The sequence below is a fragment of the Mya arenaria genome, chromosome 13 (assembly GCF_026914265.1).
Source record: "Mya arenaria isolate MELC-2E11 chromosome 13, ASM2691426v1".
Lineage (NCBI taxonomy): Eukaryota > Metazoa > Mollusca > Bivalvia > Myida > Myidae > Mya > Mya arenaria.
Window position 1 is genome coordinate 8,035,983 of NC_069134.1, and position 21,064 is coordinate 8,057,046.

Below are 21,064 nucleotides of genomic sequence, written 5' to 3' on the forward strand. Positions count from 1 at the left end.
GGTGCACTATATTTATAAGACGGAGATGTTCCTCTTAACATAGAGGTGCACTATATTTATAAGACAGAGGTGTACCTCTTAACATAGAGGTGCACTATATTTATAAGACGGAGGTGTACCTCTTAACATAGATGAGTACTACATTTATAAGACGAAGGCGTACCTATTAACATAGAGGTGTACTACATTTATAAGACGGAGGTGCACCTCTTGACATAGAGGTGTACTACATTTATAAGACGAAGGCGTACCTATTAACATAGAGGTGTACTACATTTATAAGACGGAGGTGTACCTTTTAACATAGAGGTGTACTACATTTAAAGACGAAGGCGTACCTATTAACATAGAGGTGCATAATATTTATAAGACGGAAGTGTACCTCTTAACATAGAGGTGTACTACATTTATAATACGGAGGTGTACCTCTTAGCATAGAGGTGTACTACATTTATATGACGGAGGTGTACCTCTTAACATAGAGGTGTACTACATTTATAATACGGAGGTGTACCTCTTAGCATAGAGGTGTACTACATTTATAAGACGGAGGTGTACCTCTTAACATAGAGGTGTACTACATTTATAATACGGAGGTGTACCTTTTAGGATAGAGGTGTACTACATTTATATGACGGAGGTGTACCTCTTAGCATAGAGGTGTACTACATTTATAAGACGGAGGTGTACCTCTTAACATAGAGGTGCATTATATTTATAAGACGGAGGTGTACCTCTTAACATAGATGTGTACTTCATTTATAAGACGAAGGCGTACCTATTAACATAGAGATGTACTATATTTATAAGACGGAGGTGTTCCTCTTAGCATAGAGGTGTTCTACATTTATAAGACGGAGGTGTTCCTCTTAGCATAGAGGTGTACTACATTTATAAGACGGAGGTGTACCTCTTAGCATAGAGGTGTACCTCTTAGCATGGAATTGTACTACATTTATAAAACGGAGATGTACCTCTTAACATAGAGGTGTACTATATTTATAAGACGGAGGTGTACCTCTTAACATAAAGGTGTATTACATTAAGAGTACGTTCCTTTGGTAGATTGTAAGTTAAGTGTTAACTACAAATGTTCTGAAGGTTGTCGATGGTGGTGCTCGTGAAGTGATTTACTGCTAAATGCTATAAGAGCAATCGCAGGTGCCATAATAATTGTCGCAAACAAAGGTCAATATTATAATTGATGCAATCAGTAATGCATTAATGTTCAATAATAAAGCATTTGCGAGTCAGCTTACATTAAGTTATTCAAGCCAAAAAGAATTCGCATTCACTGGAAATGGAATATTTACGCCGAAATATTTTTTTCTGAATTTAAACAAAATCAAATAACTACTGTATATTTTAACAAAACCTAAATTACAATGTATTGCCCTAAACTCTTGTCGTTTAATTGTGCGATAAAATCAAATATAAGTCAATGCGACAGTAATTATTATTCCTACGGGTACTTTCGCACGCGAGTGGTACAAATACCTCGGTCAATTTTATGTTTATACACTTCAACTGGGTAAATTAATTGTTCTGATTTGACCAGATACAAGTCTACATAGCAAACCCTGCCCGACTTACATCCGCTTTCCGAATAACTTGCAGATGTTTTCTATTCTTTTTATGAGAGAGAGAGAGAGAGAGAGAGAGAGAGAGAGAGAGAGAGTACAGTATTTGGAAGTTGACCTTTAGGATTGATAAATGACCCACATGTTTATGTTATAACTGGTATATTACAAAACTTAAATTTACAAACGATATCCTGTTTAAAACACTTCGTATACTCACATATTAATGTAACCATAGTTTTGAGTAATTTTAAATGGTGACTGTGTTAGAAGGTAAAAATGAATGATGAAAATATTGTGTAGGTGTCTAATATAATCTTTGTTTTGACATTATTCAAAGCAAGGCTATATCCTGACAATGATAGTGTTACATTCCCCTCATATTTATGCCGCAGAAAATCTCATAAATATCACCTTAGTTGCGACATTTAGTATATATGCGTCCTGTATATCACTTAACCAGACACAATAAATACAATATCGTCTGTTTGTAGCTCCGGCCTTTCTTACCTTCTGTTAAATTGCTTTTTTCAATTAAAATCGTCTAAAACTTGAATAACCGAGAGCTGGTTTTTAGGTGCATCAATGTACTTGTTAATATTTCCCTGTGGTTAATTACAGCAGGCAATCTACGTCTTGGCTACGCCTGCAACGGTCGTTCGAGAAGTAACCTGTTGTTTTTGATGCAGTTCATTATCTGTATGTGTATAACAACCTGAAATTAACAGGTAATGGGATTGATGCAATACATCAAAGACACGGTTGAATAGGTTTAAGTGTTAATATATATTTATATTTTACTCATAATTCGCATGAGGGTTAACATTCTAATACGTGATTGAAATAAGCAGGGATGACATGTGTTGTTTTATAAATTATTAAACCAAGAGATCGACATGATGTCAGAAACACGTTATAGAGTAAATAAAACATGTATCCCCAACACCCGATTGGCATTTAATTACTCATTTCGCAGTCACGTTTGCGTGACAAATTTAGGAGATGTGTACAAATTGTTCCGTATGATACATGTAAGGTTGATATTTTAAAGCGTAATAACCATCTTTGAGCTAAAACTTGGCCTTTTTACCCTCCTTTGCCGAAGGACCCTTTTTACCCTCCGCAATCATCGGGCCCTTTTTATGCCCAAAAATAACCTCTAAAAATCTCCATTTTCAGAAAAAAATCAACAACAAAAATCAATACATTTTTAACAACCAAAACACAAAATCAAATAATGTAATTACACTGTAAAAAAAGCGAAGAGAGATCGACAAAGATCGTTAAGTCCCGGTTGAATGACCATAATGCGCCTACGGAAGATCATTAATATCCATATGACGATTGTCAATACTCGCCGAGAGGGGTTTGACCTATACTAAAAATAATCATGTTGCATGTTCGTTTAAATATGAAACATTAGTGTCTACATTGAAGAAGAAGAAGAAGAAGAAGAAGAAGAAGAAGAAGAAGAAGAAGAAGAAGAAGAAGAAGAAGAAGAAGAAGAAGAAGAAGAAGAAGAAGAAGAAGAAGAAGAAAACTGGATACAATAATGTGAATGAATTATTAAGTTGGGCCGAAAAATGGTTTGGTTAAGATTACATCCTTTTCCAAAAAGGTAGATAGGTAGGTTTTATTATTGTTATTATTATTATTATTATTATTATTATTATTATTATTATTATTATTATTATTATTATTATCACCATTAGGCTTTATGTAAGAACGTTATTGCCATCATTTGAGGATAATGGTAAACTTATCGTCTGTATAAAGCTCTAAACCAATATTATTTGCTTACCAACTGACTATAAAAACGGAAGAGTCGGCGCCTATTTTGTAGGTAGGTCCGGGTATCCCGAACCAAATGTATATTTTAGACCTTGTATGAGTTTCGTACAACTGAAATCAGAGCATTTAAAAATCTGACGAATTTAGTTTATTTTACGAACTTCTAGGTACTTCCTTCTAGAACAGAGATCATTGGAAATCACAAAATACATTCCAAACAGCAAAATCGGCATGGGCAGTGTTTTTTTTATTGAGACAGTCGATTGACAGCAAAAGTAATCGCTACACTGTTAAGGCCCCACCCCGTCAATCACAGCCCCGCTCAGACCCCAACCACTTGCCTCCAAACTACCATAAAATAAAAGACGATACTAATTATGCCATCAATTATTTTTCGATAAAAGCGTTCCATAAAAAGATTATGTTATGACAAGATTCCAAAAATGCTGGTAATCACAGACTTTTATCATATTCATTCGTGGCAGACGCCATATCTCTGATCTGTCATACCGTCACCCCGATCACGCAAACTTGTGGACGTCATGTTATAGCTGATGAGACTTCTGTGTTCTCGGAGGCATTGGACATGAGTGTACTTCATTGGTAAAGCGGACAAGGCAATGCAATTGTCGTTTGTGATAATATTCGTTTATTATGGTATTCATAGCAGTCCTGGTTTGTCTATATCTTATGCTGAATAGAAGAAGAAACGGTCGTTGAAACGATAAGAATTTACTCCGTGTTGCTTACATTCTACAATATAAAATGGTAACTATAAGGTAAACCATATAGCGATACACATAACTATGGTTCTGGTAATAGACACAAGGGCCAAAGCCTATCATACACAAAGATCACAACTTTACCGCATAAGAACAAAGGTGGCCGTACCGACATGAACGTTTTCGAACTAAACTGCTGAATTAGTTAATATCGTGTCAGCCCTCTTCTTCATACTCGCACTACAAACTGAGTTGCTGAAAGACATATAACTAAACCCTGATGTTAGTATATGTAGTTGTAGTATGGATTCAATGAAACATTGATTTAAAGCCGACTGGAATGCCATGTGGTTTGAGTGACGATGAATAGTTCATTTGGAATGGTATCTTCCAGTCAAAAACGTGTCCAGGTTTTCTGATACGATTGTTATAATACGTAAGACTACATGTATATAATTTCTTGACAGACAATACCTCCTTGTCCTACATGATTTTAAATTACAACGCTATCCACGTATACCGTACACTGTTATGTTGAACGTTTATCATTCGAAACATGTCTGATAAAGATATGCTGTCCTTTAGTCTATCAAATAATATGTTGCCAAAATTTGCAATTCCATTCTTAATATTAAGATGTTTTATTCAAGTAAGTAACGTATTTAAACTTTTAATATTTTGCTATTTTACGTAAAGCTAGAAATGAGTGCTAATTAGTTTATCTCCAATCTGACAGCGATGGTATTCGATCAGTTTCTTCCATTTCTTAATTATGGATGATAGTGCACGTTTTTTCTTTAGTATTATATTTACTTTTTTTTAATTTTTTTATACCAAATGGAACATTCGTTCCTAGTTTCATATTATGTTAATATATATTGTTACTCACTTAGATCGTGAGTAAAACAATTATTTCCCAATCAAATTCGCCGACTCCATAAACTTGGTAAACATAAACCACAACCCTAATTAGGAATTGGGTTTGCTATTTGTAGGGTATATTTATTGCACATAATATTGAAGCGTAATAAGTAAATAGTGCATGTAACATACATTTACGAATGTGGTCAGTAAAAACGGTAAATACAATTCAACAGATATATGAACACATTTTACAACACAATATATTTGTATAGGTGATTTCATTTCAAAGGTGAATATATAATACCAATATATCATTTAAATTATCAATGAATACAACAGTACGCTAAATGGCAATAAAACTTCACACTCGCCAATAAAGAAGCAGTAAGCTAAGGAGCTTCGCAATAGTTGACATCCTTAAAATTAGTTTTCAAAAAAAATCTATCATTAACAAGACGAGGAGTAAAGTGTCCTTTCATTTTTTTTATTTTTCAAATCAAGCTGTATTATTCAACTGAACTCAACTCAGTCTCGTTTTATTACTAACTCAGGTTACATGGATATGCAACAACATGAATAGAACATTATACAAAATGCAGGTTAATAATTTGTGATCGGATACTGTAATCTTAAACATTGTACAGAGATTTCATGATTGAAATACGCCTCAGAGTCCATCTATTCTGGGAGCTACACTATATGGATATATTTATTCAGTGTGATGACGACAAAAAATAGACCTTGGCTAGGAGGAATGTCTAAACTAACGCAATGTTTCTATTTAATGATATTGAACAACAAATCGTGACAATATTTCTGATGTTTGTTTTCCGACGATGACCACTAATAAACGTATTTTGGTCTAATCCTATTTCTGAATTGTGGTTCTAAGGGAAATATAAATAAGAGGAAGGTGGAAATTTGCCTGCCGTTCATAAATAAGGGTTGCAATTGTATGCCTTTGATATCTTGAATGTGTTTTACAATTTTACATCAAATACGATGATTGCCAGTTCACTAGTTTCGACTGTCTTGCATTGTTGCAGGCAGACGGTAGTTCTTAAAGTGCAAAAAAACTGTAAAGGATCGAAAATGATATTTTTATATAAAACGTGACCCAAACGGACATGATGTATTTAAATATGACTCTCCCTTCATTGAGATTTACGACGAGTTGTTACGATATTGTGATAATCGTGAATCTGATAGTGGTCCCAGAAGACGCGTTTTCACGGTTATGGTAATGTTACATTGATGTGTTAGAAAAGAACGTAATACTGTAATTGCTCCAGGAAGAGCTCCCTGGTGGCGCTGACGACGATTAATAGTTATGGAACACATACTTAAAGGTAATGCTGTCGTAGATGTGTATTGGTTTGGTATTGGAAGTAAGTAAAACACTCTTTATATTGGTGCAAAATAATGGGCCAATATTCAAATATGAAAAGAAATGATAAAATTCCATTTTTTCGACTAACCAAACAAAATATTTTCATAACTTATGAGTAGTTTAAAGTTTGTTGCCACTTGAGGGGAGATTAATCTTTGACAGAAATCGTTGTACAGCCACAAAACATGTGAACAATTCAACAAATATGTGACCTCACCCGATCTATAAGGACAACGCACGATTCCTCAAAACTTTAATGCAGATATCGTCATAAACATAAAATATGTGTCCACGATTTGCTACATTTCAGCAAGAAGTTGCGAATCGAGAATCGGCAGTGGCACGAGCGTTGACATTGACAGTACTAAGGGCCAAGACAATGTCCCCGAGAGTAGCGAGGTCAACCAATAATACGACTTCAAAGGATCTATTACACAAATATAATGGCCTTGCTCAGAAATGTTAAAAATAGAAGTTAGGTGTAAATATAAGGCAACCGTATAGCAAAACAACGGTAAAAGGACCGGAAGCACTCTTTAAATAGTAGATGTATTATTATTATTATTATTATTATTATTATTATTATTATCACTGTGGAAAAAATAGAACTGATACAAACATTTACGTAAAAGTTGCACTCTGGTGATCATTGCTTTTGTTGCAAACACTGAGCAATCAAAACACTTTCTTCGGCAATGTCCTTTTTTATAAGAAGCGAATCAACTCCGAACCCCGAAAAATAAAATAGTTAAGGTACTTCATGTCTGTGAAATGGATAATATTTTCTTTATTTGAATAATTTGAATACAAGGCCGCGTATGTCTAAATCTGATTCCGTATAGTGTTTTATGGAAACGTTTGAATTGGTGTTGTGTTTTTGAAAAAAATAAGGAATATATAAATAGATCAACCATTATAAAGCATACAAAAATTACAGACATAGCAACCAAATGTTAAACTTGGAATATATTGTCATATGACCGATAACCCTGATAAATGGTAAATTATGTGTTTTCAAAATTTTAGTAATTACATCGTATGCTCTTCTGAAGAGCTAACTGATGTGTTTGATATTGCCCAATAAATGAATCTGTATGTGAAAAAAGGACATTTACTACGTAACAAATCAGCTTTTTGCGACCTACATAGCGCTTGAGGCATTAATTTATTTATTTTTATTTTTTGAAATGTAGGAGTAGATTGCATTTACGACCGGGAATCCTAACCGTTATTTGTATTACAGCTCATTTAAGAAGAGCTATGTACAATATCTATGATGACATTTTTTCGCGAAACGATTATTGTGTTATTTTTTTGTCAATAATTTCTAATAATCTTTTGCCAACATGTTGTTTATGGCTTGACATTTGTGGACAAAATCAAAACAATATGTGTGGTGAGTTCACTTGCTACAAATTATCGAGGATTCTCAATATAGGATTAAGCTTTGTTCTGCCAAAGAGTGTGCGATATAAAAAGGATATTCCATGAGTGGTCATTTAACATGGGATTTATTTACTAAATGATAAAACAATAAACACTTATAAAAAAAGCCTTATTCAATTTATCAAACGAGTGTTATACATTTCGTAATGAATAACTACGAATGTGATATTCAATATATATCATTAATGCTCATTTGAAGATTTACGGCGCATTTGTTGATATTTGAAAAATATTCGTATTGAAAAAAGTTTACATCTATCAACTTTTGACTGAAATATCTGCTTACCATACGAAAGATATAATTTGTGTGACAGTAAATGTTTTTGTGTTCATGGAGACTGAAGATAATTTTTAAAGTTGTTTGTCTCATACGCTACACAACGGCGCCTGCATTGAACAGGGCGGGGAGAAATGCAGAACTAACGCTCACATTCTTCAAGTTTTGAAGCAAACTTGCAGATATACACATTCATGTAGTGCTTTGAACTCCCTTAAAATATCAACCAAGCTGTTTCATTGGTAATCAGAGGTGTAGAATGATAAAGCACCCTGGCTATATGCTGTCAAGACCTGGCCAATGTTTCATCGAGACTTAATATCTCATATTGGGAAAGACAATCACATTTGTTCCATTACACTTAACAGAACACAAAAAATACAATGTCCATTCATCAACATTTATACTTTGAACTAAAAGCATCTCCACAGTCGATTGTATGACAAAATGTATACACTATATATCTCTTCTTCTGTAGTATACTTCTACCATGCATCGAACAAATCAATTGTATTTTAAAATTCTAAACAATTTTCTTTTATATGCAAGTTTCTTTGACCTAAACTATTTGTTCATTCATAAATCTGACTAACGTTGGCAACATTTCTTGCAAATGTCAACTTCGTGACTTACATTTCAATGTCAACAACAATGATAATGTCTACGATAAACAATCATAATTAATTTATAAAGTCATATCCATGTGAAGATTGCAAGAAAATGTGATCTAGTTTAGAACCTTGGTCACTATCAAAAATATAATATGTTGAAGTTTTAGTGCACAGTAGTCCAATGGTTCAGCTATTATAATTATGTTTAATTATTAGTGCTTAATCCATGCTCCGGCCACACGTAAGTGCGTTTTCAGTGTTATTGTCTTTCAAGAACAACCTTTAGCGTAGGAGTATAAACATTGCGGTGACAATGCAAACACAAACAGAAGATCAAGTAGGTTTTTTTTTAAAATCACAAACCGTTCAGCTTAAAAGCCTACTATGTAAAGATGTTCTGAGATGGTATAACCCCGCTTTGATTAACTGTCATGTGTTATAATAAATTATATTTAAACACAGAGTAGTCACTTCCGAACTGGTGTCATTTACATTTTAAACCTTACAATGACATACCGGTGAAAAGGCATTGGTTCTATCTGAAGCAGCTTTATACATTGTGGATTAAATTCTTGTCCCTTGAGCTTCTGCAGCTGATGGGTCGCAAATTAATTTGTTCTTGAGTCTCGGAAATCATTCATTACCATGTTACGTGCAATACATAACTAAAAATTGTGTTTGAAAATGGGATGATTTTAGTTCTGGAAGCGATTTGAAGTTCATTACGCAGTCAAAAATTCAATAAACATTTTACCAGAGCTTTGAGTGTTGACTTTATGGCAAATCATTTCCGTATTCGGTGTGTTCATCAATCGAGAAGTCCTCAGCCAAGTTTGCTAACAAATAACTATGAAAGACGAGCCCTCGTGAGTGTCTTATGAACTGTTCTCGGAGTAAAATATTTGAATAATATCTTTGCCTTGACTGAATGTGCATATTTGTGAAGAGCTATTTACAAATTGTTCATAAATTGCTGAGTGTACTGATACAATTATGTCTATTATATATATGTATGTGTGTGTGTATGTATGTAAATGCACCACGTGATATTTTATGTTCTACGACGTATGGTAAATATTGTAATCATACATTCGTTAGAATTTACCCTACATTTTCAGCCATTGAAATTGCAGATAGGCAATGAGTAGGAACTTGGCTTAATAATTGAAAATTTCAATGTTCGCGGGTGTTTAAACGTCCGCCTCCGGTAGTATAAGTGTCATTTCCGTGGTATTTTCGCAAAGAGTTTAACAATTGGTGTGCCATCTTGAAGATAAATAATTTATGGATACTAGATACCTGAATATTGTTTGCATATGAGCTTTTTGTGGTCGAAATCCGTGTTCAAACAATATGATATCTACGGGTCTTAGGATGCCTTGTTTCTTCACTTTACTCATTTATAGCTTCCAGTACAAGATACAGGATTCTTTATTTAAAGTCGGGTATATGATATAAAAAAAAACATTGGCTCAATGAGCTATTTCCGACATGTATCGGGTATCAGGTAAACATTGTCACATTTCATAATTAATGATTATTTTCTGGATGGAATGATAAAAAATGACTTCGAGCATGGTCAAAACACATTTATTTGGAATAATTAAATTTTAATTTTCAAAATTCAAGACACTGTTAAAACTGTATTTTGGATTTTATCCTATTCCTTAATGTCCCTACCTTAGATGATATGACTGACATAGTGATGTTGTTTGCCGACGATAATTATGATTTTGGCATAACTTTTAATGACTTACAAAATAGCTTGAATGTATTGCATGCCTACTCTTAAAAATGGGAACCAGAAAGTAACATACAACAGACAAAGATAATGGTTCTTCGCAAATGGGGCATTTTACGTATTTTTCGTTATAGTGAAAATGGACATATGCTAATAAATAACTTGAAACAGTTGATGATTTCAATGACATTGGAACAGGTTTTAATTATACCGGGTATTTTGTTCTAAACCAATAGTCAATAACAGAGAAAGGTCTTAAGGCTCTATGTGTACTAATTAGTATTACAATTTCAAGCCTAGCGTTCTTTGTTAACTGTTTGACGCTTTTATTGAGATAACGTTGCATTATGGGCGTTAGATCTGGGAAGTTTTAAATATATTTTAATATATAGTGTATATGCACTGTACTGTTTATGGAATGCTGTGCTGTTGTTCTATGTTACTTGTTTGTGATGTTTTTGTTTTTGTGTTTTATGTTATTGTGTGTTCTTTATTTTAACTTTCTTTATTCTTTCTCTTTTCCTTGTCTTATACCATGCATCGCTGTGACTCTAGCATGTTTAGGGCAATAAACATTTCTGTCTAAACGTCTGTGCTAATGGGTGGGGGGGGGTGGAATTCTAAATAAGAGGAAGGTGGAGATTGGCCTTCTATGCATATCAAAGCATAAACACATAGGTATATAACGTGTGTTTCTCTATTTATGTTTTCAATTTTACGTCTTTAAAATCTTGAATATGTAACCATTTTAACATCGAATACAATAACTGTCAAGTTAATAGTCTAGTCAGTATCACATGGTTGCAGACGACAATTCTTAAAGTGCAAAACATGTTTTGGATCCAAACTGAAACATTTTTATAGAAAACGTGATCATATCAGACACTTTGTAGTTTGATATGTTTCTCCCTATGCTGAGATTTACGACGAATGGTAACGACTATGTGATAATTGTGAATCTGATAGCGTTCCCAGAATACGCTTTATTACAGTAATGGTTAAAGTTATAGATTAATTTGTTAGTAAAGACCGTAATACTGTTATTACTCCAGGAAGAGCTCCCTTGTGGTTCAGACAACGATACGTTCTACGTAGAAACGTTATTCATAATAAAAGGCAATGTTGTCATAATAGCGTTTGGTTTCGTATGGGAAGTATCTATAACAGTATATGATACAAAATACTTGTATTAACTTGGGCCCGTAATCATCAACATACTCTATTAATTACACAATAACGAGCACATTTGCCCTTAAGCATGAAAATATTTTTTTTAAATCCTTATCATAACTAAACCCTAGTTGTTGTTTTTTTTTAAATTTGGACACGTTCATGGGTCAAGGTCATATCTTATTTTTTCACAAAGTCGTGAAAAAAAGATAAAAATTAAACGTTTTTATTTATTGACCGGTTTTTGAGTTGCATTTTATTAATTAAATTATGGGGAAGGTACTCGCAACACTGGACAATTGGTAAATAACCATTTGACTGAAATATTTTGGTATCCCACATTAAACGAAAAATGAGGTTCAGGAAAGAGATAGGTGCACATTACATGTGAATTTATTGATATACTATTTTGCAATATTCAGAAATGTGTGCATAGATTTGGACATTTTCTCGAATTCAACTCATTTTTATTTTCGCATTAAAGGAGATGTGTAACTAATAGATCATTCATTCTCAAAATGGCACCCAAGATGGCTGCCGAATGCTCTTAAATGTTAACTTTCCTCATGTACCACTCTATTTGGCATCATCCATCGAAATAAGATTTTTTATTTAATGAGTTTCCTTTTAAAGTATCAAAATTTTAAAATACATGCTAATTTCCAACTTGTATTTATATGAATATTTACACATTTGTATTAATTTATGTTCACATACAAAAAAAAATCTAACTAAAGTCAAGATTCTTTAGAAAAGTATTGTTTGCGTCTATTGTCACAGTTAATTCCATACATCAAAGTACTGAAAGAATTTCAGGGGATAGTTGGAAAAATGACACTGTATTCATCATGTTGCCTGGAGAGGCAGGTTGATTTTCCATGGTATGAATATATATTTAAACCTTATGAAATTATATATATACTGATCAATATTCCTTGTATAAATACCAAAAATAATGTTCAAGGTAAATATCCCAGTGGCTAGGGTATATTTCCGAATGGGTGGGAAATGCCCAGACAATCTTGTTATGATTGCTACGAAAAAATCCACAATATATATGGGTACGAAACTATCATGGTACTAAAGGCTCTAGTTTCGCGTATTAGTACATTCAACTTGTAAACTACATGTTTCGGCGGCGAATAAATTATACTCGTAAACATGTCTTAAACTCAAAAATCAAAATCAGTATCTGTAGACAGTTTATTATTTTGGTTTATTAAACTTTTTAAAATTTTCCTGATGTTATCTTTCCCTACTGTAGTATTTTTTTCCGCGTGATGGAACTCCTTTATTAGTGGCGGGGTCAAGCAGTTGTCAAAAATTTAACCTTTTATATTTACTTTAAGACTGTGGTTTAAAAATATCATCCACGAAAACACTCCTTATTTCGAAAAATGGTAGAACGAAATTCCGAAAATGCCAATTTATAAACGTATCAAAGCGTAATACATTGCTAATGTGATATATTGGGGCCGTACATAAAACGGAACATTAAGAGTCATTCTTTGAAAGCCGAAAGGCAATGAATTAAATGCCAGTGTGTGTATCCACTACCATGCTCGCCTATTAACTTATTAAAATTCGATTAACGAGTAAGATATTTTCTAAATTGCTAAATACGTCGAAAAACTCAAAAATAATACAAATATAAGTCCTGTGCCATAGCAAACACACCTATTTGAATGTAAACATTATGTGAAATTATGTCGGCCGTCTCCAATATTCGTCTTGGTATGATCAAAATGCTTTGATATGACATTCATTACTCATTTGAGCACCTATCTTCGGAGCAATTTTAATTTAAGTCAAATCTGTTATTTTGAATAAGATTTTGCCGAAGTCCATTTTTTTCTCTTTGAAAGCGTTTCTTATGATTGTTGCTTTCGTATTCACTGTAGGATATAGAAAACTAATTTGCTTTATCATTTCAATGTAAAATAGCAATCTTCAGTCTTCAGTTTCACGTATCTGCCGACCATACATTCCTTAAAATTCAGTTCAAATGCAATTGATTTAAGCAACAAAAAGATATGTTTCTGCAAAGAATTTTGACCACTTTGAAGAAAAGCACATTTAATTGTTCATGTATCCACATGCATTAGGCCGAAAGTTAACAAGCTTATTTTCCAGCAGAAAATATATTCATGTCCGAGATGGGGGTTTTTCTGATTGCAGATATTAGACTGAATTTAAAGAATATAATCTATGAATAATTTGCTTTACTCAGCCTCAAATAAAATATTAATCTAAAGTACCATTCTCACTATTAAATATAGGTAGTTCATCCTGGACCTCATCCGGGCACTTGCCATTTATTTATAATATCCCTTTATATGTTCTGCTTTTTCCAATTATCCAATTAATAAGATTTGTATTTCAAATATATACTTCTTTTGCTAATTTAGTTAAGTCTTAAATGCATTTGACATTTACAATAGAATAACGCATTTGAAGGCCTGAACCCTATGATGATACATGTATATACGTTGCAGCCGAACACATATTTTCTCACAGGCGGATTGTTGATTCCAATTGTGTGGAGGTCAACTATTATTTAATATGTTACATTGAAATACAAACGAAAGGATAACTATAATGCTTTACAAAGCATGTTTAACAATTGTCTAAACACGGCACATGCCAGACCCATCACCACTCTCACTATCTGGTACAGATGTGTCGTATCTCTTTGATGACAGAACTGTTTTGCCGTCGCCCTTACCATTGGTTAGTACTTTCACAATTGATTCCCTTGGTTGTAAACACACCACGATTTTCTCCTTCGAATACGGTTCTGCCGGAACACCAAGCTGAACTGAAGCCGCCTGCTGCCTTAATTTGGCTATTCTGTCTCTCCTTATTATATCATTTGTCGTATGTGTTATGGTAAGAGCTTGTGTCAAATCTGCCGCTGAGCCCAATCTTGGGCTCGTCCTCATAGCCAACGATTTGTCATCACCGTATAGACTACATACGGATCCTTGTCTCGGGAGTTGCGGTGGGTCACAAAGACAGTGGTAACAGAAGGAGCAGCATGTATTGTGTTCCTCTGTCCTTAAAGTCATCATGGGTTCCCGTGGTTGAAGCCTGTCCAAACTCTTGTCCGTAGAATTCCGTGAGAAAACTGTCGAGATGGCGTGACCTACTTTCCACACAACTTCGCGTCGGAGAAGGATATATACCCAAGGGTCTAAGATCTGGTTTAGAGAGGCGAACCGGATGATGAGTAGGTCAAATTGAAGATTCACCGGTAGCAGCTTTGTCTGGTTAATGACAATTCGGATCTAACATATATAACTAACTGAAAATGACAAAATACACCGAAAACATAAATACTAACAGTTATTTCAAAATAACGTTTAAATGTCGTTTATATATTTAGAATAATTACAGAGCTTTTAAATTAGAAAACTTACTATTAATGACCTTAGATCATCTATAAGTATTTGAAAATTTGAAATAGTAGTGATACAAGATATGCTTATGCACAGTGTATTATGGTTCACGCTGGTGTTTTTCGAGTACATGGTTTCACTGCGTTAAGGATTTGGTATTTTTTGAATTTTGACTTTCTTTTTTGTCGATTTCCCAACAGGCATTTGTACAATAGCTCCTCAATATTTTAATTCTTGATAGAACTGAGCTTCATTGTCACATTTTAAAAACACTTATTTTTGATAAGTTTATTAAGATAAAGTTCATTTGAATTCGTAAGCAAACATTTTAGTGTTATTATTTAATATGTAACAAAATATTAACTTAATGACACGAATTTTATCGTTCGCTCCTTAAAATGTTTTTCTATTTTTATTTAATGGAATACATTACAAAAGGAGCAGCTTACGATAAGTGGGAGATAGCACGAGCTGAAAACAATTGTGATGCCAATGAGTAGAGCCGCCATTTGGAATTCTGTGTATCGCCGGGAATATCCGGAAAAAGTTCGTGAATCTCCGCTCCGCTTCCGTGATATTCCGCGCATTTTAGTCTTTAAGAGCGAATACAAAACAACTCCATTGCAACTGACTGTAATGCTTATAGTGCATAATTCTAAAAGAGCAAATAGATAATTATAAGCTCTGGAAACGTCGTTATTTGTGTAATAATTAATAAAGCACCATGTATATGGATATTTTAGCACAATTTCCCCAAACCCCATCAACGGCAAACTCGCAATAAGTCCTGCGAAGGCCCAAGCTCCTAACAGGAAGAATGTTGCATGTTTCTTTCTTAATCTGGCGTAATACATATAAGGGTGTCTGATGCACAGAAGTCTCTCAATAGCCATCAAACACACAATAGTTGAGGTCGCAACACCAGCAAACACCATCATGAATCCAAAATATTTGCATGATAGCGTTCCTCCGATCCATTTGAAATCATTCACATATGTAGCTATTACGAACGGACTGAGACAAACGGTCCCAAATAAATCATTGAGGGTCAAACCCGCGACCAGGCGGTAAAACAACTTTCTCTTTTGGTCACTCGGAGACCGCTGAAGCACAATCATCGCTAAAAGATTGCCAAATACTCCGAACGAGAACATAATACTGGAACTAACAACACTGTTATGTTTCTTAACACTCGAGATGACGACCAGCGCCTCTGTCGTGTTTTGGTCATCCGTCTCTATTAAACCCATTTCCGGTAGGTCGAAGAGCGCTGTTGGACCTCTAGTCATGTTTTCCATGCCACGAGACTGCTCTTCTTAAATCCAGTATCATATAATGATGTTCAGGAAATCCTATATATTATATCAACCCCTAAACCTATGACTGTTCTATGTTTCCGCACTCTTCCGATATCATGAGATGACTGCATGCCTAGCTAGTCCCAATTGTTATTTTATACCGTCAATCACGGCTTTGAGTTAAACGAATTTGTATTCCTTTTTTCATTTCTAGTTCCCCATGGGATGTTTAAATAGTGTTTCCTATTTTATTGCAAATCACATTAACTCAGCAATAATTACCTATGAGCTGATAAAATACTTGACTTATTACGCGGAATGAGAGGCGAAAGTTAGCCCATGCAATTTCAATGGCTTCATAGTTTGTACACTTTGTATTCCAGCATTTGATGCTTTTAGTTACTTCCAATTAAGAAATGAAAATAGAAATCCTCCAATAGGCAAACTACATTGAGTTAATAACACTTCATGTTTACCGAAAACAGTGTACGAGTTTGTGTAATAGATAATGTTCAGGTCAGTTATGATGGGTTTTAAATGTTATTAAAATTTATCATCATCAGATCAAATTATGTTAATGAAAATAACAGAAACAATACCGGAAAAATGGTTACCATTGCCTTTATTGAGTTGAGTTGAGTTGAGTTGAGTTGAGTTGAGTTGAGCTTGAATGTATACAATGTATAATATTTAGAACCTGTAAACATATAAACGAATATGATACACACAAAAAGTGAAGACATAGAAGCCGTATTAGAATTCATGGACATTTGACATATGACTGATAACCCTGGATAATTCAATATTTTAGTAATTACATCGTAAGTACTTCTGAAGAACTAACTAATGTGTTTGATATTGTCCAATTAAATGAATCTGTTAGTGAAAAAAAAAACATCCACTACATAACAAATCACATTTTTTCGATGTATGCTCACGGCATTTAAAATGTACTAGGAGTAGATTGCATTATGAACGTGAATCGTGACTGGTGTTTGGAGCACAGCCAATTATAAGAAGACCTGTGTATAATATGTATTTTAACAATAATTTGCGATATGATGTTTGGGTAATTTGCTGGTCAATAATGTTTAACTTTCTTTTGCCAGAATATTGACTATGTGATCAAAACTATTTGGGTGGTGATTTTACTTTGTTCGTGCAATATAATAGAGGTCATCACTGGTCATTCAATAAGAAATTTATTAAACGAGTTTTCTTTGGAATGTTTTTATTAAAATTAACAAACGCGAAAATGAATGTTGTTGAGGTATTCATTTTAATAACTAGAAAAAAAACATTTTAAGAATGTGTAAAATTATATTAAAGCTATGGCGAACAAAACCTACCAAAGTAAGATTACAGTTTACAGTTTACAGTTTATTTCCAAATACATGTAGACAACAATGCCCATGCGTATACATAATATAATTACAAACATAGTCAAAGTCCGATACATTCATATAAGCAACTGATCAAAATTATAAAGACATCAAATCATGCGACCAAATGATATATCATCAATAAAGTTACATTTAAGCGTAATGAAGTTAATGTTGACAATTAAATAATGCAATAAATTTAGGTATATTCCGTGCAGTATAATAAATGTTTTCAAGTATTGCTTTCTTAGTTTTTTATACAGTTGACATTCAAGAATAAAATGAAATTCATCTTCAAGTAAATTACATGCAAGGCATTTTCTATCACAGTGTGGTATTGCTACTGGTTTGTGCCTGGTTTGACGCTTATTCTCGATAAAGCAGTCCTATATTTTACTATATTAACATTTGACAAATAAGATTGAAGTTTAAAATCTGCAAACAATATGTATGATCTAGCGCTAGTAAAAATCATTTAACTCGTCTATCCACGTTTGTAGAAATATATCAGTTATTCGTTGTATGACTGCAGACATAAATAAGTTAACATCTCAAACACCTTGGTACATCCAAACATAATTAAAGCCTAAAGTTTGTAGTAAATGCCTCACCAAAAAGCCCATGATTGGAAATTTTGATTATCATCTAAATCACAATACATTTGACCATACACTATCCTAACGTATCTAATAGTCTCCATTTGAATAATTTTCATCCAATATCGTATTACACTTGTAGAACATTAAGCTAACAATGATGTTCTACCAAGCTCTCTATATACAAAATTGTTTTGAGTCTGTGTTCTAACACATAATAAATCCTTACAAAAAATTAGGTGTACTCTTTCGAATTGTATACTTTTTTGCAATCCCCATATTTCCGAATTATAGCTTAAACTTGGAAAGACGAGTTTAGCAAACAAGTCTGACATATTCGGATCGCGAATCATCGCAAAACAGTGAAATTGTTTATCTTGTTATTGTTTGTATTGTGTCAGCAGGTCCCGTCAAAAATAAATCAACATTTTAGAAAGTGTAAATTTATGATAATTTATGATATGTTAAATGTATTGTTTTTATTCAATTTGACGTTTAAAAGTGAGTTCAAGTGGTTGATCTTTTCCCGCGTTATCGTGACGTCATTCGATAAACTTTTTCCGGTTACGGTCGGGTCGTTCTATATACATAATGGGTGAGAAAGGATTACTGTTAGATTTTCTTAATTGAAATGAAGTATTTTTTAACAATTTTTTGCATTACGGATAAACATAATCCAAAAAGTTACATTAGAAATCAAAATCGTCGCCTATTTAGAGCGCCCATTATTTATTTTTTTCTAGTAAATGTCAATTCAAATCAATTACATTGAGCCTTAATGTACTGACCCCAAATCTATTACGCCCAACTACTGACAAATATGCGCATACCATGTTCAAAGATTGTAAAGCAAGTCATCCAAATCAAAGTGTGACCCGACAACGCAAACGACACCGGACAGGTGATCTCTATGGGTCTGCCATGCTTCGCAGACGACACAAAAATTGGTATACAAATACAGAATTATCAAAATGCTACACGTGGATTAGACACTTCATAGTAATTAGGCAGATACGAACCAGATAAGCCAGTTGAGGACCCAACATTGCCCCTGCTTGGCCGACCACACTTAGGGAACCAAAGGCAAGTGCCCTGAAATGTTTTTTTTTAAATATTTATGTGAAAAGCTACAGAAACAAGCTCAGAAGCCAAACGTTTAAGCGTAAACCCCAACATAAGTGATAATTAACTAAGGTTTAAAGGTGTTATAGAAATATATTAGCTTATGTGCATATTCTCTACAGAAGCAGATTCACAAACCAAAGGTTTACGTTTTATATGTAAGTACAACTCTACCTGATGACAGTCGGATATAATTCCACAGTCATAGTTTGTGATGGGCCCCAGGCTGCCCCAATGCCCAACTGAGCGATCATTATAAAAACCCGAGTCAGGATGTCCTTGTAAGGGGCGTCTGGAATCAAAATCTAACAATATGTTGTTTCAAAGTTACTATGATACTACGAAAATAGTCACACACTGTATTCATATGAACGAACTATTAATAGTCTTATAAGAATGTCTATTAAATGCTCGTGATTTACAATTAAAATAGAAATTTATTTGGACAGAACCAGTGACAGCACATATTACTGCGACCAAACAATAACACAAGATGGCGGTAACACGTCGTCCAAGTCTAGAAATAAATGATCGAAATACAACAACCAAAATTGAAACATGCCAGAGTATAGAAAACAAATAAAAACATTAAATCACTGAAGAAAAACGAAACAAGGGACGCACAAGTTCAATAATTGAAATTTAATAAAACATCGTTCATAAAAAAACATGTTGACTGGCAGTCGACAATATGTTAGATACTATCCGCCAGGAAAAGTAATAAATACCTACTTGTTTTGTAATAAATTAGTTATAACAAGTGACGGGATTCCGATGACGCTGAACAATGCAAAATTGAGATAGATATTCCCAGATAATGACTGTACGGCAAAGGCCAACCCATATGAAATCAATCCGAGACCAAGCCTGTAATATAATAACATATTTATACAAATTTTGCTTCATTGTACTATCGGTTACAATCTGGCAAATTGAATCAAAACTGGTAATCAAATCAAATAGTTAACATAGCTCTGTGGACCTTGAACTTACCAGTTTATGGCAGCTAGCACTGTAATCCGGATAAGATATCTTGTTTTAAATAAATGTAGAAAAGAGTGCTTTTTGACGGATATTTCTGAATCTATGTTATAGATCTTGATATCTCCAATTTCTTTCTTATTCAGTGTTGCAACGACTTGTACAATGCGCTTGGCCTTGTCCATCTGATCGTGGGCAATGTACCAACGAAAGCTCTGTGGTATCCACCTAAAAAGAAGCTGAATTGAAATAACCTGAAAACCATGCTGAAAGTATATATCGGCCTTTGACCATGTGTGGCACCTTGGGCTATTATTTAAACTTAAACAGTGTGACATTGATGATACTTCGTTAATTGCCATGAAGGAACTACTTTTTCACTCTTGTAGCTGTGTAAAAAATCAAGGTCTTATGTCAGATGACTTCCCCGTGTTACAAGGCTGCCCACAGGGCCGGAAGTGCTCGCCGATTATGTACCTAGTGTTTATCGATGGGCTTATAAGGCAAATAGAACATAGTGGCTTGGGACTGTGTATTTATGGTCAAAACATGAGTTCACCAACTGCAGCAGATGACATGGTACTACTATCATTCTCGAAATCAGCCATGGACCAAATGTTAGTCATCTGTTGCCAATATTCCAGGAAATGGAGATATTTTTATAACTCGGACAAATGCAAAGTCCTCGTGTTCAA

At 33.9% G+C, this 21,064-nt stretch overlaps 1 protein-coding gene across 1 annotated transcript; it reads right to left on the minus strand.

Annotated features, from left to right (window-relative positions):
• Positions 1–14,219: 14,219 nt before the first annotated feature.
• Positions 14,220–16,279, minus strand: LOC128213845 (prostaglandin E2 receptor EP4 subtype-like). Its single transcript, XM_052919907.1, has 2 exons — positions 15,440–16,279; positions 14,220–14,879 (listed from the first exon to the last, which is right to left on the minus strand). Exons 1-2 carry the CDS (start codon positions 16,277–16,279, stop codon positions 14,220–14,222), a joined length of 1,500 nt encoding a protein of 499 aa, XP_052775867.1.
• Between the last annotated feature and the right edge of the window lie 4,785 nt (positions 16,280–21,064).